Source organism: Taudactylus pleione, unplaced genomic scaffold (genome assembly GCF_031769625.1).
Source record: "Taudactylus pleione unplaced genomic scaffold, aTauple2 ptg000147l, whole genome shotgun sequence".
Taxonomy (NCBI): Eukaryota; Metazoa; Chordata; class Amphibia; order Anura; family Myobatrachidae; genus Taudactylus; species Taudactylus pleione.
Genome location: NW_028284549.1, coordinates 3,532,483 through 3,550,373, shown reverse-complemented (window position 1 = coordinate 3,550,373; position 17,891 = coordinate 3,532,483). Strand labels below are relative to the sequence as shown.

General features: G+C 44.4%; 1 protein-coding gene across 4 annotated transcripts in view; it reads left to right on the top strand.

The window, feature by feature from the left end:
- The window catches only part of MAP2 (microtubule associated protein 2), a 284,389-nt gene that overhangs the window by 203,110 nt on the left and 63,388 nt on the right, over positions 1–17,891 (top strand). The window contains exon 6 of one of the 4 annotated variants that reach the window (XM_088474116.1): positions 7,878–7,991. The exons of the other annotated variants lie outside the window; for them this stretch is intronic. Coding sequence (XP_088330242.1) covers positions 7,878–7,991 — 114 coding nt within the window. The remainder of the gene's footprint in view (positions 1–7,877; positions 7,992–17,891) is intronic. 4 annotated transcript variants of the gene reach the window in all.

Sequence of the window (17,891 nt, the reverse complement as noted above, 5' to 3'; positions counted from 1 at the left end):
AGTTGCCCTAGCGACAACTGTTTATTTAATGACCAGACTGTACACTGAGGGACTTCTCATCTGATGAGGCTAAACTCATTGCAAAAAGTGGTGCCCAGTTGGAAGTAATGAAACGTGATAGAATGAGGTGGACACAAACAGGCAAACAAACACAAACGCGCAGGCAGCGCTCATTTTGGCAATCTACGCGTCCTCTCGCTGTCTGTACCCTTCCTGTTCCTTGAACTTTGAGTGAACCCTTAGGAAAGTACAGTTCGAGGAAGCTCTGTATGAAGCCTTGAAGGGTAAGTTGGAGCGTCTGGCTCTGCTATTTATAGGGGACGTCCATTAGTTCAGAAGTGTCTGTCCCTTTTTCAGCATCATTAATAATAAAAATACAATTTCCGCTGCGGCGATCCTTTCTCTTGTCGTTTGAAATAAGCATCAAGGCTGAAGATAAGCAGCAGAGTCGCTCTTGAGGAAGTCTCCAGGGGGCAGCTTACTTACTTTTAGCCAGTGTTAGAATTTGTGCAGTTTCATAAAGCTGCATATTCCCTATTGTACATTGCTGGTTATATAATAATGATACACTGTACTGGGAGTAGCACAGGGTGAACCTAACAAATTCACTTCACTTGTGTACTTACTGTATGTTTCAGCAGGCGGCAGCTATGGGTTTCTGCCACATCATAATATTGTGATAGCCCTGTTAGTCTTCCATATGACCCACATATCAGTAAGGAAGGGTTGTATGTTACCTCTGCCTGCATCTGTGCCTTCACCCCCTTACATCTCTAGCTGTATAACTCTGCCTGCATCTGTACACTCACCCCCTTACAGCTCTAGGTGTATATCTCTGCCTGCATCTGTACACTCACCCCCTTACATCTCTAGGTGTATATCTCTGCCTGCATCTGTACACTCACCCCCTTACATCTCTAGGTGTATAACTCTGCCTGCATCTGTACACTCATCCCCTTATTCTCTAGGTGTATAACTCTGCCTGCATCTGTACACTCATCCCCTTATATCTCTAGGTGTATAACTCTGCCTGCATCTGTACACTCATCCCCTTACATCTCTAGGTTTATAACTCTGCCTGCATCTGTACACTCATCCCCTTAGATCTCTAGGTTTATAACTCTGCCTGCATCTGTACACTCATCCCCTTACATCTGTAGGTTTATAACTCTGCCTGCATCTGTACACTCATCGGAGCCTCACGCACACTTACACAAGGTCTGAATCCTGTTAATCACTGAATTAAAAATATAAGTATTTCTATAAAGTGTTTAAATCTGACATCTGCTGACCATTACACTTGGGCTAAAAACCTGACATAAAAGCCAATCACAAAGCGTAGGGTCTTAGGACCTCATTCAGAGCCGGTCGCACAGAGCGTGCGGTCGGTCTGAATGAGGGGAGGACGTCTTGAATTTTCAAGACGTCCTCCTTTGCGGTGGTAAGGCTGTGGGTTAACACCCACAGCCTTACGACCGCCTAAGGTGATGGTCGCGATGGTCAAGACCATCGCGACCATCGGGGCTTACGACGAGACCCTAGGGTAGGGTCTACCTTGTCGTAAGCCCCGGAGAGCTTTCGGCTCTGTCTGAGCCGGAAGCTCTCCACTGACATCACTAGTGTGCCCCCAAACGGTAGGCGTTCCCATGGGAACGCCCCCGTTTGGGCTGCCACCCCCCCGGCCCGCCTTCCATACGGGGCGAGCTGTCAATCAACATCGACAGCTCGCCCCCTTTGGATCGAGACCCGCTACGACCGGCGCTGTCGGTCGTAGCGGGTCTAACGCATGCGCGCGCCGGCGCCGTCGTGCGCATGCTCTGTGGGGGGCCATCGACCCGGTCCGAGCGCATCGGCGCTAACGACCGGGTCTGAATGACCCCCTTATTCCTGTGACACACAGTTCTGTAAGGCACCTTTGCTGCTGCCTGAGCGGGGTAAATGTTCTTTCTCAGTGCCAGTGTAGTGTAGAACATTAAAAACACAAACTAGTAACAAGAAATGTAATTTGCCATCAATTTGTTGGACCTTAATTCTTGGGTTGGGGGACTCTTGGCACCAGTGATACCACTAAACAGGTCATTAGACTCACTTTTGTTTTCAAACAGGCCAAGTAATGGTTATCGAGGGTGACATTAAAGTGTTAGGAGCAGTAGAATAAAACTCCTATTATAGTACATTGTGTATGTCATTAAATTATATGTTTTTTTTTAACAACTTCCAGTGCGGTATAGATGAGTTTTCATAGTCCGTTGATAACACCTTGTTTGTGTTTTTGTATGTACTGTATGTAAGGCCAACCATCTTTTTTTTTGTGAACGCGGTGATTATTTATCAATAATAATAATTACAGAATAACGTAAAAGAAAAAAATATACCATGATGCAATATAAACTTTGTTAGAAAAATCCGTGGATGTTAAATTTGCACTTTATTTTATTCTAAAATCGTACAGTGTGTTTGTTAGTTTGTCATAAAGCACTCAGCACTCTGGGGGAGGTATATCAAACCTTAAGGCACACATCCACTAGACGATTAAATTGAGCGATTGAACGATAACGATATCGTTCAATCGTTCAAAAATCGTTTGAAAATTGTTAAAAAAAATGTCTAAATCGACCAGCGATGCGCGCTCCCGCTGGTCGTTTAGACATCTATCATCGGACAAATATGTTGATTGATTGTGCCTACACTGAACGACTGCTCGTACAGTGCAGGCTCATCACAGACTGACAAACGACTACACGATTACAGTGTCATAATCGTGCAGTCTTTTGCCTGTCGTCTAGTGGATGTGTGCCTTTAGAGAGAGATAAAGTGGAGAGAGATAAATTACCAACCAATCAGCTCCTAACTGTCATTTTTCAAGAGGCTGGTTGGCTGGTACTTTATCTCTCTCCACTTTTTCTCTCTCCGAGGTTTGATAAATCTCCTCCTTCTTCATCTTTTATTATTGTTTAAATGGAATACTTAAAAATATCATATCATTCTGGCATACCTTTTAAAATTAAGATAAGCATAATAACAAATATACAGATGTGCCATTATTCACCCAGCATTTTTGTACTTTATGTTGCAAGAAGTATGGCACAACTTGGATGCCGTGCCAGTGCCACGGTGAGTTTCTTACGGGTTTTCGCGCATTAGTATCTTTGCCGCACTGCGGCCGCATACAAACAGCATTGTAGTGTACCGGGGAGAATAGAATTTGTACTCTTCTCACAATTGTAGAAGTGTAAATTCCGTGACATTGCGTGGTGTGACGCATGGCGCGGATCAGTCATATTGCCCCCGGTCTTTTGCCTTTTGTCCCAGATTAATGTATTTTTCCCTCTGCTACAGCATGCATATCCACTAGTAGTGTACAGGGTACACATACTCTGTGCTTTTATCTCATTAGCAGGCCAAAAAGGACGCAAATTCAGTACAAATACTGAGCTGCAGGGCACATGGCGCGGCTTAGTCAAATTATTTTGTGGCGTGCCAAGCGGGGATTTTTGACGCAATTTGAGGCAATTAGAGGCTAGGTGAATGAGGACACACCTGTCGAAGGCTAAAAAGATAACAGCATTCTAAAAATAGAGAAACTCAGTAAAAAAAACATTAAAGTCTAAAAACATTACCTAAAGAAGGGAAGCGCAGTAGAAAAACATTAAATGCTAAATAGATAACAACATGCTCTTACTCACAATGTAACCATAGATTTCCACCATTCTCGTGGGCAACCATTAAGCCCCCTCCTCTTAATCACAACCCTGGCTGTGATAAATCAACTCAAACTACTGGATATAAATACAGTCATTTTTATTTTATTATTTATTTATTCTTCCTTCTTTTTCTTTTCTTTTTTTCTTAAATTATATTCAATATTTCATATTTCTCAGTTGTCTTCCAGTTCTTTTAATAAATACATAACATCGACAGTCTGACTCAGAACATCTGACTTATAACCAGGCCCTAAGTGTGCTGGGGTTACCTCCACACTCCCAGTGACGTCACTAAGGGGTGTGTGGTGGGCCTCACCGGGTGACACCCAAATAGCAGAGCTGCTCTACACTTTTGGTGGCTCCCCCAAGGATGTTGTCACCAAGCACCGGTGCGCGTCATCCACGCTGTATCCAAAGAGGCTGTGGGCTGCCCAGCAACTCCAGAAGCCATGGGCAAGCACCCAGTGTGACTAGAACAGGGCGTGGTGTGTGGTCACGCCCCCCAAAATGTAATACAACTAGGGGCTGGATTCGTGGGCATGGCGGCACGCCCCCTTCCGTGAGTACGCGCTCCGAACTACACAGACAGGGGTGTCAGGGTGAGTAGGTGCACTGGGTGATACCAACCGCAGTGATTCCTCCTCACGCTCATAAACCCTACTATGCCAGTCTCCAAATATTCCACTTGCTCCCTATTCATGGGCAGTCTTACTGTTTCTCCGGCTGAACCAGCGAGCCTTCCCCCATCACAGACTTCCCGTTGAGATCACGACCCACAAGGGGGTAGATTTACTAAAGCTCCTAAAACAGACAAGTGGTATTGTTGCCCATAGCAACTAATCGGATTCTAGCTATCATATCTCTTGCATTCTATAAAATGATACACAGAATCTGATTGGTTGACATGGGCAACACCACCACTTGTCTGTTTTAGAAGATTTAGTAAATATACCCTCTAAACAGATACTGTGTAAAACAACAGTAACAAAATATTAAAGGCAATAAGGGTGTTAGTCAGTTACTGGTGACAACATTATACACAGCACTGTAAGTAAAATAGTTTGTTGAAAAGAAGATGTTTTCTCATGGTAATGCTGGGCATACACGGCAAGATAAAATGTCTGTCAGACCGACAGACATTTTATCTGGCCGGCTGCCAGCCACAGATGTCCGCGGCATACACTGTGAGAGAAATCTCAATGTATAGCCCGACATCTGCGCTCCGCCCCCGGGGGAGGAGACATTTCCCTGTTCCTTCCGTAGGAAGGAACACAGGAAATGTCTGTCTGTCGGCCGCGCTGGGCATACACTGCCCGATGCGGCCGACCGTTACTGGGTAAATATCGCATTGGACGGGCATGCTCGACAATCCAGCATGCCCGACCGAGCAATATTTAACCCTCGGTCGCCCCCCCCCACGCTACAATTATCGCGGCGATCCGCCGATATCGGGCGGATCGTCCCGATAATTGCAGCGTGTATGGCCAGCATAAGCGAGAGGTTGTTAAAATAGTATTCTAAAAACGATGGCATTTTATTTATTAATATAACTTCAATTTGACATTCATGTATTACTCCACATTTATTCTAATAAAAATTTGTTGGTTCTTTATTTTTGTCAATACTTTGTGGGGCAGTAACACTGGTCACATCACAGCACTAGCAGCTGCTGGGGGCATGGTATCTGAATAAAGGGGCTATACCATTCCAGGATGTGTTTTAGGGACCACATGATGCTTATGTCCAGGATAGGATTATGCCACTCATTCAGTGTCTTAGGCTACTCCTAAACTTTTGTGCCCTAGACATACACCTAGGATCACCTTGCATTAACACCAGTGTCGGACTGGGGTCCATGCTTAAGGGGTGTGGCCAGCTCTGCAAATGGGTGTGGCCAGCTACAACAAGGGGTGTGGCCAACCATTAGAGAGGACATAGCCTGCAGACAATATGGATACTATAATGCATGGTCTGGGCCCTTATATAAATAAATATATAATATATATATATATATATATATATATATTTATATATATATATATATATATATAGTAAATAATGATGCAGTATGATCTACCAGATTATTCACAGTAATAAATACACCATAGCCCTGGGAATGCATTATAATGTAACATATGTGTAATAATTAAGCACATGGTGATCCTGTCTACAGTATATATACCACATTAATGCACTGTACATGGGATAGGGGACCCCAGGACTGACGGCCAGTGTCTAAAACTTAATGAAGTTCGCATTAGGTCAAATACATGACATTGTAAAAAAAGTTCCATTATCTAAATAATTATTACCACTTGTTAGTTACTTTTTTAAATTATCATTATTTTTACAACTATGTTCTATATTTTAAATGTTATTTTCATATCAGAAAACATAATGGGGCCTATTCATCATACAATGAATGACCGTGTAACCATGCGGAAATACTAGTTTCCGTATATTTAGGTTACCGGGCTATTCATCATCAGGGCTCCGATATGACCCCCTGATATTCAGCACACTCCTAAAACTGAAAGTTTTCAGCGTTTGCTTTCGGGAACAAGCGCCATTTCAGACAGCGCTTGTTCTCGGTTCCCTGCTCCTTCCTCTGGGAAGGAGTTCCGGGGATGCGAAGAGGGATCCGATCGAATCCCTCCGCCGCCTCCTTACTACCTCCTTGGCGGCTTTGCCCATGCGTGTTTCGAGGTCACGCATGCATAGCCGGGACGACGGGAAGCAGGTAAGTAACGATACTAACCACGGGGACAACTGCTTTTTCGGAGCAGCTGTGCCCTCACTGGAGCAATGATGAATTGCTTCGGTGTCACGTTTCCGCCCCTTGCGAGTTCAATACTTACTTAAGTATCCCTCGCAGCGAGTTCAATACTTTATCATCCGAGGCCATACGTAATTGGCAGGAGGGTTAATCTTGGTGTAGTTTCTATAGAAGCGAACCAAGCACCCATGTTCATTCATTTTTCCGCTTTGCCAGGCACAGTAACTGGCCTTCTAATAGAGTAACAATCTACAATTCAAGTGCACAGTCTAGAACCTGATACAAGAGGAGGTTGTGGGACCCTAAGGCAGTAGGGGTGGAACCCTCAGGCAGTAGATGTGGGGGATTCAGGGATACCCCTGTACGTCATTCCGACTCTTATTAACACCAACCTTGTTCCCGTATTGGGCCTGGGACAGCCTGTTTGGTCAGGTACTGCTGCCACTGTAGAGTCCCCCAGCTTCTTTGTTATCAATCAGATAAAGCCAGGGACTTCCTCACCTCTTAGGGGTCTATTTACTAAGCAGTGTTAGGAGACAGAGTCAGATAAGGTGCCAGCCAATCAGCTCCCAACTGTCATCTCACAGGCTGTGTTTGAAAAATGACAGTTGGGAGCTGATTGGCTGGCACCTTATCACTTTTTACTCTGTCTCCTAACACTGCTTAGTAAATAGACCCCTTAATGTCTATACAGTATGTGTCTTTTCACAGGTATGTCCAATTTACTAACAACCATAAGATTTCTCATTCCTCTCAATTATTAGCAACCAAAATACATTTTCGTCCACAAAATGTATCACGATAAAACAAATTTTTCTGATCGTTACACAAGAAATCCTTACTTCAATTATTGCGCTTCTGTTCAACTGGAATGTTGGTAAATGTTGCTAGATTACAAATGGTGCCAATATTTTGTTTTATAAATCAATGCCCAAATATAGCTCATGACACTCTGCATTAAAAGCATGCTATTATTTTTTACAGGGATGGAATAAATTCTAATAACACTTTAACACCATTATATAAGCTGCACAGCACCTCATCTGTATAGAACAGCATTCAATGTGTTTAAAAAAAAAAAATCAAATAAATTAAAAATACGGCTAATATTTCACAACATGTTAATAAAGTCTTTTGATGACGGCTGTTCAGAATGATACATTACACCTGGCTGCGATGGAATAGAGACATATACACCCTCTATTAGAACCCACATGTGTTAATGATTTATCCTGGTTAGTGATCCTATCCCCAGACAAATCATCAGATTAGTGACTTCTCTCCTAGTACGGTACTAGCCATGATGAATATGAGTTCTGCAAATTCCCTGCCCTCCCATATTAACAATGTCTGTATTGTTTGCTTGTCTTGTTTTGCCCCATTTGACGCTACGGCAGAGGAGGTATCTGCGCGAATAGTCCAAGTAGTAACTGCTGACGCTGTAGCCGTCCTGAGAGGTGAACAGGAGAAAGCAGTCCCGCTCACGTTCCGGTCAGGAGATCTGCCTTTAGGTAAAACAGGGTGTAGTGGGGGATGTGACTGTGGTCTGTGCTGTCCTCAGTAGTTACAATAATTCTGATTGTATCATACACTGGGGCCCATTTATCAACGAGTTTTATAATATGCAACGAGTTTTGAAACTTGTTGCGTATGATAAATGGCGCTCCATCCAATCAGCTGCCAACTGTCACTTTTCAAACAGGTGACAGTTGGGAGCTGATTGGCTGGAGCACCATAATCATACGTAACGAGTTTTAAAACTCGTTGCGTATGATAAAACTCGTTGATATATGAGCCCCAGTGATTGAGTCTTTCCATTACCCTCACTTCCTTTAGTTTACAGCGCCACTGATGAATTGGTAGAAATCCACTCTGATAGATCAGCTAACTAGATGTGTGTTAATGTTGATATACTCTTTGTATGCTTGAGCTGCACTGATTCCTGTAAGCCAAGCACTAAATTAAATATTATTGGCATTATCCAGAAACTATTGGATACTTAGAAATGATTAACATTCTGCTGTCTAGGGAATCTGCTCCTGAGCTGAACTGCTAAGGCAGAGAGGTCTTGCGCGGGAATCCGCAGCCTAATGGCCATCTGGTTGGTGGGACCGCCCCCAGGCTATAAACAGAAAACTGCAGTATCTTACATGATTGGTTCATGTGCGGGTCCTAGTGCCAAGGGATAGGGTGGTGTTCACCAATCAAGTGTCTGATTGATTTCTGGCCCAATCACAAATACAATATCTGCTTTATTTCTGCAGGTTTAGCCAAAACTTTTGAGGCCTGTTTGACTTTGAATCTACCAAATAATAAACAAAAAAAGAATGATTTTAAATAGATATTATAAATATAAAAAATTATCATTAACATGATATGCATTTATTGTGCTGCTGGCAATTTCAGTTCCCTAGTGGTATCACTATAATATAATGGGGTCCTTAAAACTGGCCATAGACTGCACTATAGTGCAGCCGGCCGGCAGACACAGAGGAGAGGAGGGGTGATCGTACAATCATCGGAGCACCTCTATACACTGCATGATCATCGGGTCTCCATTCGCTGGAGTCGGCTTAACAATGGTGGGATGGATCGGACAGATGGTCCAGGCTATTTTTCAGCCATTTAACGCTGTGAATGATTAAAGTTATGATCAGTGAACATTTGGTCGGCTGGACCAGCTTCAGACTCCTGTCCACTTAACAAAAGAGTTAGGGAAAAACCCAAGTTTAAAATAAAGTTTAATTGAGGTAATCATTCTGCAAAACTGTTGTTCAAAAGTGATGTAGTTTATATCCTGGCTGTCTGGATGCCGACGGTAAGTAGATAAGTATTGGGGTTAGGGTTAGGCAATAGGGGGAGGGTTAGTGTTAGCCTGCGGGGGGGGGGGGGGGGGGTTAGGTTTAGGATACTTATTGACTGGTGCCCAACCCTTATATAATATATATTCAAAACACGTGTTAAGCTGTTGTAAGGCTTGTTTCCGAGTTGTACAGAAACCCAATGGTTTTCATACAACTTCGACTTCGATGGTTGTCATTCGTCGCATGCGCAGGATCTGTACTGCGCACGTGCCGATCTTACAATCTAAACTAGAAACCAATAGAAATATCGCCACAAGAGACCATCCTCTACTTAAGATGAAATAATGCAAAATGACCAAAGGCCGGTATTCTATGGGACTCGCTATACTGCCAGCCAATCACAATTGCCCATTGTGAGAAGACCATTGTGATTGGCTAGTTAATCCTAACTTGGATCATTGAGTGAGCATGTGGGTCAAGTTATTTAATGGAGATTTTTTTAAACACTATCCTTTGGGAAACACTCATGACACTATGACATGTGTTCCCTAAAGTGGCGTCATGCAGACAATTAGCCAGATCACCAAGCATTAGAATACAATTTGATGTGATCTATATCACTGATGCCACATTTCAGACATTATCCATAACATATGTACATCCTATAAAACGACAGCTAGGGGGTATATTTACTAAAGTGAGAGTTTTTAGAAGTGGAGATGTTGCCCATAGCAACCAATCAGATTCTAGCTATTATCTTCTAGAGGGTGCTAGTTAAGTGTTAAGTAGAATCTGATTGGTTGCCATGGGCAACATCTCCACTTCTAAAAACTCTCACTTTAGTAAATATACCTCCTGGAATCGTTTGGTTGCTTTGGGTAACTTCTACACCTGCCCTCTTCAAACAATTGCTCCCCCTTTGTTTCACTGCAATAATTTAGTGGTTGCGATAAAAATTATTAATTCTTTTTCAACGTGTATATATGTGGGCTTTGGATACGTACATAGCGGCCAACATGGTCTTCCTTGCTAGCTACAATCCTGCTGAACCTTGTTTTCTTAATACTACGTGGGTACGTCTGTCTCCTTCATTAGTTTCTGCACGATAAAGGCAGACCAGACCTACTGCAGTGCATTCGGTAACTGTTGCATTTGGCTATTTGTTTAAGTAGATTGTATTAAAAATCCTTTGAAGGGAAGTTTTACCCCTGCTCAGTGACATAGAATGCAGGCGATCATGGAGCGGTGGACATAGAGAAAATTACATTTAAGTATGTGTTTCTCTATAGCAAGAGAGGCTGGGAAGGGATAACTGTAAGGTTGCGTATTCTGGGCGAGCGATGAATGAGTAATGTTAGCTTGTTATGTGACAGCCTGTGGGGCACAACTCAGCAATATTTAGACGCAGGCATTGGAGACGATACATGGCCATGGTGTTGCATTATTCTAAGCGGGAGGACGTGACTTCTACATAGGTTTTAATTAGCAAAACTATAAAATAAATAAGCGACTGGGGCCTATTTGTTGAGTGTTTACAGATAAACGGATTCCGCTTTTGGGGCATCGCTCCTTCTAGTCAGACAGGATCAGGGGCAGAACTATGGGAGACAATGGAGGTGCTTGCCGCCGGGCTCCAGCCCTGAAGGGGCACCTCCTCCTTTGTCCACAACATATTCACCCCACTTAGGGCTGTTACTATGTATGTACCCAGAATGTACCGTCACGGCTGCCCATTACATGGCACCCCTTCCCGGCACCTGAGAAGCCACCATACACTAGTGGAGAGCTCCACGTCAGACCATCAGCTGCTGCCTTCATCTATCTATAGCCTGTCTGCATGTGGATTGCTACATTACAGTGTCAGCGGCTGTGACCCGGGGGGGAACCAAATTTTTTTTTTTAACAGATTTATTTGTAGATTTTACAGAAGTAAAATAATACAACTATACATAATCCAATAAAGAGGTATATGAAATATTCAGATCGACAAAACAATATGATATCATGTTAGCACATATATCAACAGTCCAATCTAAGTAGAATAGATCATATAGAGCAATACAAAATATTGGAAAAATATACATGGAAAGCAGGACTACGTAGGGGGTAAAGAGAGGAAAAAGAAAGAGAAGGAAAAAAGAGAAAGAAGGGGAAAAATATATTGGGAGGGACATGGAAGTTAAAGAGGAGACCGAGTCCAGACTTGAACAGATAATAGGTGAACTATGATCATTAAAGTAGTAGGTTCGAAAAGCCTGAGGGTAGGGATCCATGTGGTGTGGTGTTATTGTAAAGAAACCAGTCACCCCAAACTATAAGAAACTTATGGGAGGTGTTATGGAGATACGCTGAGATTTTCTCCATGGCCGCCACATGCTAAATTTTATTAATGAGTTGTTGACGAGGAGGAGGGTTGATATCTTTCCAATGCTTTGCACCTAAGCAACGAGCTGCGTTTAGGATATGTGAAGAAAGCTTATCAGCATGTGGGTTGAGGCCCTCGAGTGGACAGCCAAGGAGAAAAGACCAGGGAGATTTAGTCAGTGGTATTTTTAGTATGTACGAAAGGAGGACAGCAACCTCATTCCAAAATTAGGGGGCACCAAATTTGAACTTGCCTCCAGGCGTCTGAGATGAACTTACGCCACTGGACAGGAGGGCAACATCAGATATTCATCTTATTGTGAGAACCTGCTATTAGCATAGTGGCATGCATATGTATCAACATACATCTATCCTCCGTCTGCTACAAGTCGCGCCACACGTAACGCGGGATCTCCGTGTGACTCGGTAGCGGCGATCATCTTTTCGTGGGACTTTTTACCTTCAAATGCGTCTTATTCTGTGTGCATGTGAAATGCTACGTTACATTGTTACAGCCGCTGACACTGTAAAGTAGCGTTTCACATGCAGTTACTCCCGCAGTCGCTTGTGCTAATTGTTCACATCGTTATGCAAATAAGACGCATTTGAAGGCACGAAAAGTCGCTTGGTGCTACCGTGTCACGACATGGTGCAGCTAGCAGGGCTGTTTAGTGCGCAAGGAGGCTAGATGTATGTGGACACATCTGTATCTATAATGGGTGCAGGGTGTGTGGTGCATACAGACGCATGGGTCAAGGGCAACCAGGACATATTATCCACTGTTCCCGTATGGCGAGCCCCCCACCCTTATACTTGCTGCCGGTGGCGCTGTCTTTCCTGCAATGTCTTCAGAATGATGGATTCAGCACAGAAGACAGCAAAAAATCGAGCACCGGGTCTGAGCTATTGTTATATTCTGCACATTCACCGTTTTTTGCAGTGCTGCAAAGATGGAACCCCCGGTGACAGATATGGGGGCGCCCACTGCTTGGGATGCATGTTTGTGGAGCTGGAGTAGGGTTCCACATGGGCTCACCATCTCTTAAAGCACCCCTGTCTTAAGGGCATATTCAGCTCCTAACAATGGGTCTGATTCGTATGTGGACGCATTGCCGACATTTACGTAGTCTGAGCGATTGTTGGTAAGCCTCACTGCACACGCACAGCGATTGAATTACGATTACACTCACACAGAGGATTTGTTTGCAAAGTGAGTGACAGGTGGTCAGCGTTTAAGGGGTGTAACGGGGGGGGTTAGAAAAACGCAGGCGTGTCTGACCTTTTAAACACTGTTTTCTGGGCATATATAAATTAGCCACTGCGTCCTTGCTTATAGCAGGAGAGCGATGTGCGTGTCTGGAGACCCCGATATGCCTACGACAGCTTAGATTGCTAAGAGGGCTGATGGCCGCGTGATATGCGCTTGATGTCTCCGGATTTGTACGTGAGCGGCAGACGTGAGATGCTTTCAGTGGGCAGCTCTAAGCACTGGACGGAGAGTGAATCATTAGCATATTTTGCGAATCCGTGAGAGATTGCAGCTGCGATGGCTTTTGCGTCCGCATCTGTAGCAAGCCCGATATGTACCTTTGTCCAACTGTTTCTTACGTGTTTATATCATTTCCATTAATTTGTAGTATTTTATGATAAACATCCCACAATTATCAATATTATCAGCTGCAGTGATCTGATTGCCTGAACTTGTTACATACGTTCTTTCTTAAATTTATTTGTGTAACAGATTTATAGAACTTACTTGCACTGACCTGGTATTTATTTTCTCTTGTCATTTAAACCAATTATTTAGCTTAAAGGCAGCGTTATGTCTTTATTGTACTAGAAGATGGTATATCAACTATACAGGTTAAGGTTAGGTTGTAGTTTGGGTTAGGTTTAAGGATAAGGTGAGGTTGCGGTTAGGCTATGGTTAGGTTATTGTGAGGTTGCGGTTAGGGTTAGAGCTAGGCTGTAATTTGGGTTAGGTTTAGGGGTAGGCTGCCGTTAGGGTTAGGGTGAGATTGCGGTTAGGGTTAGGCTATGGTTGGGTTAGGGTGAGGTTGCGGTTAGGGTTAGGCTATGGTTAGGTTAGGGTGAGGTTGTGGTTAGGCTATGGTTAGGTTAGCATGAGGTTGTGGTTAGGGTTAGGCTATGGTTAGGTTAGGGTGAGGTTGTGGTTAGGGTTAGGCTATGGTTAGGTTAGCGTGAGGTTGTGGTTAGGGCTAGGCTATGGTTGGGTTAGGTTAGGGTGAAGTTGGGGTTAGAGCTAGGCTGTAATTTGGGTTAGGTTTAGGCTGTCATTAGGACATACTTGCCTACAATCCCGGAAGTCGTGGGAGGCTCCCGATTTTTTGGGTAGCTCCATGCACCCCCGGAAGTGTAGGCACTTTTCCCGAATCCCGCCCACATCCTAGTGAAGTGGGCAGAATGGGGAGAAATTTAACTGATATCCGCCGTCCGTCGTTGGGGGGCGGGACTAAATGACGAGATTCTATGTTAATCAGCAGCGGCTCCTGCCCTCTTACCTGAGGGTGGCTGCTGCTGCTGCTTGCCTGTGTCCAGGTGCCTGCTCAATGAATATGGCCAGGACCGGCGCATGCGCATAACACCAGCTTCTCGGGGCTGCATTGGTTGCAGCCCTGAGAAGCCCTGTAGGGCTGTCCAGAAAGCCAGAAAGCCCTGTAGGGCTGTCCAGAAAGCGCGCTCTGCTGATCGCAGCGCGGACTGGCAGTCCCAGGCGGTGGAGACACCTCCCCCTGGGTCTGCCTGTCTTCAGCGTGACTGGCAGGTGGCACTTCCAATGGGAAGCCACCTCCAGTCACAGTGATGCCAGTGCAGTCACGGACTGCACTGACTCACTGAAGTGGCTGATTTTACTGGTATCCGCCACTGATGTTAATAATGACACAAATGGCCTGGCCCCGCCCTCATCACTGCCCGACTGCTGCCTCTCCCCGGGCTTCTCCTAGGGAGGGCAGATTAAAATCCTGCATGTATGCATTAGGGTTCTGGTGAGATTGCAGTCAGGGTTACGCTGCTGTTAGGGTTAGGGTGAGGCTGCAGTTAGGGTGAGGTTGCGGTTAGGGTTAGGCTGCTGTTAGGGTTAGGATGAGGTTGCGGTTAGAGTGAGGTTGCTGTTAGGGTTAGGCTGTAGGTAGGGTTAGGGATAAGGGTTAGGGCTCTAACAGTAGAAAAAAGTTATGTTGACAGTATGTCCATGTCAACATTATGAATGTTAACATTCAGACCAAGTCAACATTAGGCGTCGACATTCTGAATGTCGACACAATATACCACACCTTAGGAGATGGCATTGGATGTAAGGAGAAAAAACTGGCAGAATAGTCACAGGTAGGAGGTTTAACTGGGCAAAAATAAACAAGATGGCATTGGATGCAGTTAAATGAAAGTAAAACAGGACATGTGCATAGATTCACAAAGCCGGCGCTCAGCAACAGGGAATGTCTTTTCCGTGCAAAATTACCCACCCAAAATGACAGATTATATAGATTTTATACATTGAATCTAAACCATAATTCTGAGGGAGCTTCACTGGGCTCCTTATTCGTGTTCTTAGCTTTTCCGCTAGTTTCATGAGTTACGTGACATGGCTCAGGCAGGCAGTGCATGAACTCACTACTAGTTACTACTTCAAATGTTTCCATAAAACTGAAAGGATTTCCCAGTGTCCTAGATCAAGGTAGCATGTTCCTCATTGCCCCATCTCATGGCTTGCTGTGTAGCTCTTGAGGGCTTGTTCTTGATCCTAGGGTTGGCATCAGTAGTTAGCAGCCATCGATGGTTTGGATAAGTATAGTGTGATGCTCCAGGGCTACTGTCCTGTTGGTAAATGGGCTTTTGCTGGACTCAGGTGCACGGTAAGCAAATCACGGTAAGCAATGCACAGGCCAACTTTTGCTTAATTGACTGGTAGTTATGACCTCTTGCGTCATTTGGTTGCATGGCAGATCATTTTTTTGTTGCAACTGTTGCAGTGCTCTGTATAAAGGTCCACAATGAAAGGAGAGCGAGTGATGGCGCTGTCCAGGGTTCAGAGCCTGGAGCGTCACTGTCTCTGCCCCATGGCATCCACCTTTGGGTTCCAGGGTGCCTGTAGGGGCACCTCACAGTATACAGAGTGGCCAAGAGTGTCCTTAGGACACCCTGGGTGCCATATCTACTTCTTGGTCCTAAAGGCCATGATCCCTACTCATGACATTAGGGGGCAGCACAGGTCCGGCTTATCACAATGCTATGTTTGCCCTGTTTGTATGTAGCTGTCTATATCCAAAAATAACAAGACATTTTACGAACTTGGGACACATACAGGAGAGCAATGTAGTATCATTGGCAGCATCATAAAAGTGCACGCAGGGGGGGGTTCTGAGTACCTAGAAACCCACCCCCCTGCTCTGATCCTTTGCCGCGTCACACCAATCCCTTTTCTAATTCCTTTATATTGGGTGAGATGGAGAACATTGTCTCCGTCTCATATGCTCACCTTTTGAGCACCGAACGGGGCACGGGCAGTGATCGGAGCGAGAAGCTAGGGAGATGGCCGACTCCAGCTCCTCCTAGGCTGCTGTTCCCATAAGCCCTTGCGTGTCAGTGACTAATGTCCCTGGGTGTGGTCCTGTCTCTTTAAGCCAGGACCCACATTCATGTTTAAAATGTATGCAAGCTTGAGCCAAAGGTGGCAGACCAAGATCATTTTTCTGAGAATCAGTGTAGGGACTGGCCAGATGGGAATGACCGTGAAGTGGTGGTCAGCTTAACAAATTATTGCAATATTTTGGAACCAACATTCCCTGTATTTAAAAGAGTTGCAGTTTGAAAACCGAGTGTGCCGAGTTTGTTTGATATTTTTTATGTAAATGGTGTGGTCATATACCAAGGGCACCCCAGATGGTGGAGTGCCGTGGATTAAGCCTGTCGTTTATATATATATATATATAATTATATATACACACACGTGCGCATGCGCGAGCCCCGGCGTGCGACGAGAAATACGTCGCTCGGGGTCTCGCACCAAAGGGGGCGTGCTGTCGATGGTGAGTGACAGCACGCCCCCTTTGGTGGGCGTGCCGGGGGCGTGGCTGCCAGACGGAGGCGCCATGGGAACGCCAACCGTCTGAGTCCGGCCCCACTGACATCAGTAATGATGTCAGATATCAGTGGGAATGACTTTGGCTCTGATAGAGCCAAAATCACTCCTGGGCTTGTGGCAGCGAGACCCTACCGCAGGGTCTCGTCGCAAGCCTGATGGTCGCGATGGTCTTTGACCATCGCGACCATCACCATGGACGCTCGCTATAGCTGTGGGTGGTAACCCACAGCTATGCGAGCGTCCATGAGGACGCTCCAAAAACAGGTTGGAGGGCCCTGATTCAGAGCGAGCGCTCTGGTCAGAGCGTTCAGCTCTGAATCAGGCCCTAACTCCCAAGTTTCTTGTAGTGTAAATCGTCTATGTCCTTATGTTATGTGCAAGTCCCACTATACAGTGCCACTTCTCTTGATCTACCTCATAAATGTAATCCTGAAATTCACAATTATCCTACTTTATTTTGTGGAATCACCAATCATAAAGTTTCATTTATTATATATATATATATATATATATATATATATATATATATGCAGTATATACCAGTCGGTTTGACACAGGAAATGTGAAGGTCTAATGTTTCGGTTAAAGCTAAGGATGGTAATTTTAAGTCGCCATTGGTGTTGGATGTACATTATAAGGACGGGAGAGCAGCATCAAGGAAACTGACAATTAATAGAATATATAGGCAGGCAAAGGCCAGCATTTTTATAATTACAGGTTGAGTGTCCGATATCCAAAATGCTTGGGACCAGGGGTATTTAGGATAACGGAATATTCCGTATTTTGGATTATGTGCATATCATAATGAAATATCTAGGGAATGGGTCCCAAATATACACACAGAATGCATTTATGTGTTATATACACCTTATACACACAGCCTGCAGGTAATTTTATACAATATGTTTAATAATTTGTGCCTTCGGCAAAGTTTGTGTACATTGAACCATCAAAAATCAAAGGTTTCATTATCTCAGCCAAGCCAAAAAAATTCCGTATTTGGATATGGGAGACTCAACCTGTATATATAATTTATAATAGCACAAGAAGATTTGATGCAACTTAAAGAGCGCGATGGAGCAGTGGCAGATAAGATGGCAGTTCAATAAAATATACAAGTGAGCAAAGTCCAGAATTCC